We start from the raw sequence: 5,026 nt of genomic DNA on the forward strand, positions 1-5,026 counted from the left end.
TGCAAGGACACAGGGAGAAGGCAGCCACTGACTGACAAGCCAAGGAGAGAGGCTTCACCTTGACTTCCAGCCTCCAGAACGGTGAGAAAGTAACTGTTGTTTAAGGCATCCAGACTGTGGTACCTTGCTATGACAGCCCCAGCAGTTTAAGACAACTCGAGATCCCTATTTAATGCCTTTTGGGATCCCAAGCAAGCCAGGTGCCCCCTGTCACTGCTACCTGTTTCCTGAACCTCACTGCCCACTACGGTTACAGTCTCATGCTTTTTTTCCCTTGTCCTCTGACACCAAGTGTCACCTTCCCTCCTACATTCCCTTAGTCCTTACTCCCACGTTGCTCTTGGGACTTGCCGTGTTGTCCCACTGGCCCAGGAACCCATCTGCAGCTCAGGGACATTCTTTAGCAGGTTTTTTTCCATGCCATTTCTCCGCTGATGGTCCCACTTCAAGCAGCTTCAAGACATGCTATAAACAGAGATGCAAATCTCTGCATGTGAGAATGTTTGTATCAACGAAAGAGGCCAAGTTTCCCCTGCTCTGTCCCTGATCCTGGGAGACAGATACCCCAGGTAAGGAGGCTCCAAGGGTTCCTTATTGAGGCTGAACTGGCTCTGAGGAAGGGCTGGACCCTGTAAGATTCTGGAATTGATCTTCCGGTTTCCTGGGGGTCTGTTCCCATCCTCCGGGTTTCATCTTAGCAATGAGTTAATCAGCCTCGGATTGGAGAGCAGGTTTTTCAGAGTAAAGGAACCAACGCAACAGACCTCAGTGGAGGGCCATAGATTTTGTGCGTTTGATTTCTGGCTGTGAGCCTGGGGAATCTTAAGCAAGTCATGTCATCTCTCTAAACTGCAGCTTTCTCACCTGTTAAATAGGAATGATGATCCTTGTTTGCAGGGCTTTAATGAAGATTTCACACTGTTTATGGAAATGCCTGGTTCAGGGTTCCGTAGACACTTACTCCACTCACTCTCTTCTTCCTGAGTCAAGTCTGGCCAACTAATCTGAACTGCAGCTCCCCTCCTCCACTGTGTGTGTGGTGGGGAGGAGGAGAAGTCGGTGGCTTCTTTGAAAACTTTGAGGGGGGAGGGCGTAGCTCAGGTGGTAGAGCGCTTGCCTAGCATGCACCAGGTCCCGGGCTCAATCCCCAGTTCTTCCTCTGAAAATAAATAAATAAACAAATCTAATTATCTCCCCCTGACACACACCAAAATTAAGGAAGTATGCCTTCAGAAACTGCAGGCTAACCCTAACCTCTGTCCAAGCACATCTTTCGGAATCCAGACTCACTCTCCAAATGGCGCATCAGTGAGCAATCACTCCCAGGTTGAAATGTCGATGGCCTTGGCAATTGGCAACGGGGGTTTCTTGAATGTATGAGTGAATGAACAAATGAAAGGCCTTCTGATAGGCCTGGTTTGGGAGCATGCCCCGCTCTCCTGGGACCGCTCGCTCTCCTGCTCCCTCTGGACTGGCGTGGGGAGCCACGACTGAATGTCCTGGGAGCAGCAGCTCAGGGTCTGGAGGAAATGCCTTTCAGAGACAGGTGTTTTCAGAACTCCTTCTTCCACTTGTTCCTCAGCCCCTTGGCGATGCCACCTTGGGTGTGCTATGCCTTGTACTTTGTGAGGTGAACTCAACATCCTGCCTCCCTGCCTTGTTTTGCTGTTTTGAAATCAAAGGAAAGGGTGGCACAGGGAGATGGGAGAAAGAACACAAAGAAGCCAGAGAGCCCTCCCTGCTGTGTGTGTGTCCTTGTGTTGGGACTTGCGGTCAGCGTGGGCCGCGTGAGGGGGAGGTGAGATCCCACTGGGGTGCAGGAAACAGCAGTGGATTTAGAGCACAAAAGACTGACTTCTTTACTAGCTGTGTGAACTTGGGCAAACAGTTTACCTTCATAAGCCCTGTTGCTTCGCATATAAAAGGGCAATGGTGACTAAGCCATCTAGGGGCTGGTGTCATTATTACACATACTAAGGAATGCAAAATGGCTTACTTGAAGAGTAAAGTCCTAAAGCTATAGATAGACAGATACTGCGGTTAGGATTCTGCTTGGACTCAGGCAGGTTGGGTGTGTTTGACTATATTATTGTCCATCAATATCCAGTGCCACTCCCCGGAGTCAGGCTTGGTCATTTGACTTGGTCAAAGTGTAGGAAGTGCCCCTTCAGTTCCAAAGAGGACTTTACAGGCTCATTAACACTCCCCCCCCACCCCGACTCTCTTCCCCACCTCTGTGACCAGGGGCCCTGGGGAGTCAGGACCCTGAGTGGATGGAACAAGCACCATTCCCAAGCTGTTCCGTGATGGGTCCCTAATACCAGTCGTCTTAGCCGTTTGCTGGATCTTTACAGCAGCAAAACCGAATCTGGCTTCACTGATACACCTGGGTGCCATTTCTTTACACTGTTTAATAGAAAAACAACACGCAATGAAACCATATACATAGTAACACTGAACACAGCGCAGCCTCGGGGAGATCTCAGGGACAGCCCAAGCTGGGTTGCTACTTGCCGCCGCTCTTCGGAAGGGGCCGGTAGACCCCGACAACCACAGCGTGGTCCCTCTCATAGGGCTCCAGGGTCAGCTGCTCCTGGGGCTTTAAGTTCTCCTGCTGCAACTTCCTCACCTCGGAAGCAAACACCGCCTCGGCAGATGCGGTGGAGTCGATGCAGTTGGCCTTGATGGAGATGAGGAAGTGGCCCCCGTTACGCAGGAAGGTGTGGGCGTTCAGAGCCACGATGCGGGACTGGTCGGGCTGGGCCACGTCGGCGAAGATCACGTCCACCATCCCGATGAGCATGCGGTACTTCAGCGGGTGCCGGGCATCTTCGAGGACCGGGATGATGTTGGTTCGCTTCTTGGCCACGTTGACCAAATCGCGGCCGGCACGGTGGGAGAACTCGACTGCGTAGACCAGGCCATCGGGGCCGATGATGTCGGAGACGTGGGACACAGTGGTCCCCGAGGCAGCGCCCAGGTACAGCACTTTGGACTTGGGCTTGATGTGAATCTGGTCGACCCCGCCCAGGATGGCAGCGGCCAGCTTGGAGCGGAAGGGGTTCCACGTGCGGTATTCCTGTTTCACGCCGCCCTCGGTCACCGTGACCCGGCGCTCGCCGTACACCGACTGGCCGGGCACCATGTTCAGCGTCACCAGCGCGTCCTCCGCCCCGCGATAGATGAAGACGCCCTCGTGCCGGTGCGGTTCCACCGACACCAAGTTGGCGCCCTTCCTGCGGCGGTTCTTGCTCTTGGCCACCCCGCCGCGCCGCTGTCCGCCGCCCCCGCGGTCCCTGCCATCCCCGCCGCCGCGCCCCCGGCCCCGGCCGCCGCCGAAGCTGCGTGCCCGCCCCCCGGATCTGCCCTTGCCGCCCGCCCCGCCGCTATTGCCTCCTGCTCCCTTGCCTCCGCCGCCGCGACCTCCGCCCCAGCCGCCGCCCGCGCGGCCGCCCGCCCCGCCCCCGCGCGAGCCCGCCGACTTCATGGCGCGCCCTGGGCGCCCAGGTGGTTGGCGGCGGCTGTCAGGGGTTACCGGTGGCTCCCAGCGGTTGTCAGGGGCCGCCGGTACCTGGGGGCAGTTGTCAGGGGTCGCTGGTGGCTGGGAGAGGTGGTCAGGTGTCGCTGGTGCCTCCGGGCGGTGGTCCTGAGGCCGGACGAAGGTGGGCGGCAGCAGGTGCCTGCTGGGTTAGCCACGCGGGCGGAGGGAGAGAGATGGGCGGCGGTGGGGACCAGCTCTGCTGCAGTTCCCGCATCCCCGGAGCCGCCCTTTGACGCAGCGACGGGCGTGATTGCATCACACCCGCTATGGCGACCCTGCAGTCCCGGAAGCCCCCCTTCCCAGCCTGCCTGCAGACACAGCCTGCTCCCGTGTAATGCACCCCCCTTCCCCTTTCCGCATCTTCTGCTTTCTCCGAGACCCCTGGCGCTTCTGAGACTCAGGGAAGGGGGAGTCTCCTTGGCAAGAGAAGGGGAGGCGAGCATCATCTTCAGTCCTTGCTGTGCCACTTGCTTGCTGTGTGGTCTCAGGAAGCTTACCTGATCTTCTCTGGGGGTCTTGTCTGAACTTGGGCAAGCTTCTTGACCTATCTGGGTCTCATTATCCCATCTATAAAACTCAAAGCTTTGAAAACTATAAAAGCTTTGTTCTGAAGCACCACATACACTTGCCCCAGTCCTGGTGCATGCTAAGTATTCTACAAGCGTTAGCTTTTCTGTTTTGTTTTGTTGTTTTTAATGTATTTCTTTTGGTCGATTTTTCATTGAAATGTACTGCTGTCAGAGCTTTAGCCACCTGAAAGTGGCCCTGGCCCTCCTTTACAAAGTTGATGGAAATGCACCTTGGTACAGATATTCTGACAAACCCTTAAACAAGGTACCTATACTTCCACTTAGGTATTCCACTTTGAAGATTTCATCCCAAAGGGATGATCCCAGCAAGAAATGGTCATTAGAAGAAGACAGAGAGTGGTGATGGAAGCAGAGGTGATGATCAGCATTAACATGGAGTCTTGGCAGAGATGAGATGAAGGGGACTGACCTAGGAGTTTTTAGAAGACAGAATCCACAGGACTTTCTGCTAGACTGCGTATAGGAAGTCAAAAGGGGAAAATTCCAAGCCAGAGATTGCCAAAGGATAGTGGCTCCTCTGATGTGGTTAATAGCCTGCAATCCGCAGCCCTGGTTGCTGTCTGCCTAGCTCTTCTTTTCCATCAACTGTGCTAAATCCCAGAACTTGTTCTGGGAACACTGGGCAGCTAGAAAATATTGATTCTTCAGTGTGAATGGGGACACATAGGCCAGAGCCCTAACTGTAACACACGTTGGCAAAAGCCAAAATCTCATGTTTATTACTGTATTCTAGTCTGTGTTTCAGAAATCTGCTCTTTCAATATGCAGCATTTTCTTGATCATTAAAAAAGAACCATTCGGTAGCACCACGGACAGCAAAACAGGTGGCAAGAGCATGCTTGCACGTTCTGTGAGGACCACGGACAGCAACACCAACTGGGGTTGTTAAAGCTTC

General features: G+C 54.3%; 1 protein-coding gene across 1 annotated transcript; it reads right to left on the reverse strand.

The window, feature by feature from the left end:
- Positions 1-2,404: 2,404 nt before the first annotated feature.
- Positions 2,405-3,753, reverse strand: FBLL1 (fibrillarin like 1). The gene has a single exon (XM_006199150.4). It carries the CDS (start codon positions 3,485-3,487, stop codon positions 2,507-2,509), a length of 981 nt encoding a protein of 326 aa, XP_006199212.2. The 5' UTR covers positions 3,488-3,753; the 3' UTR covers positions 2,405-2,506.
- Positions 3,754-5,026: the final 1,273 nt, after the last annotated feature.

The sequence above is a fragment of the Vicugna pacos genome, chromosome 22 (genome assembly GCF_048564905.1).
Source record: "Vicugna pacos chromosome 22, VicPac4, whole genome shotgun sequence".
Classification (NCBI taxonomy): domain Eukaryota; kingdom Metazoa; phylum Chordata; class Mammalia; order Artiodactyla; family Camelidae; genus Vicugna; species Vicugna pacos.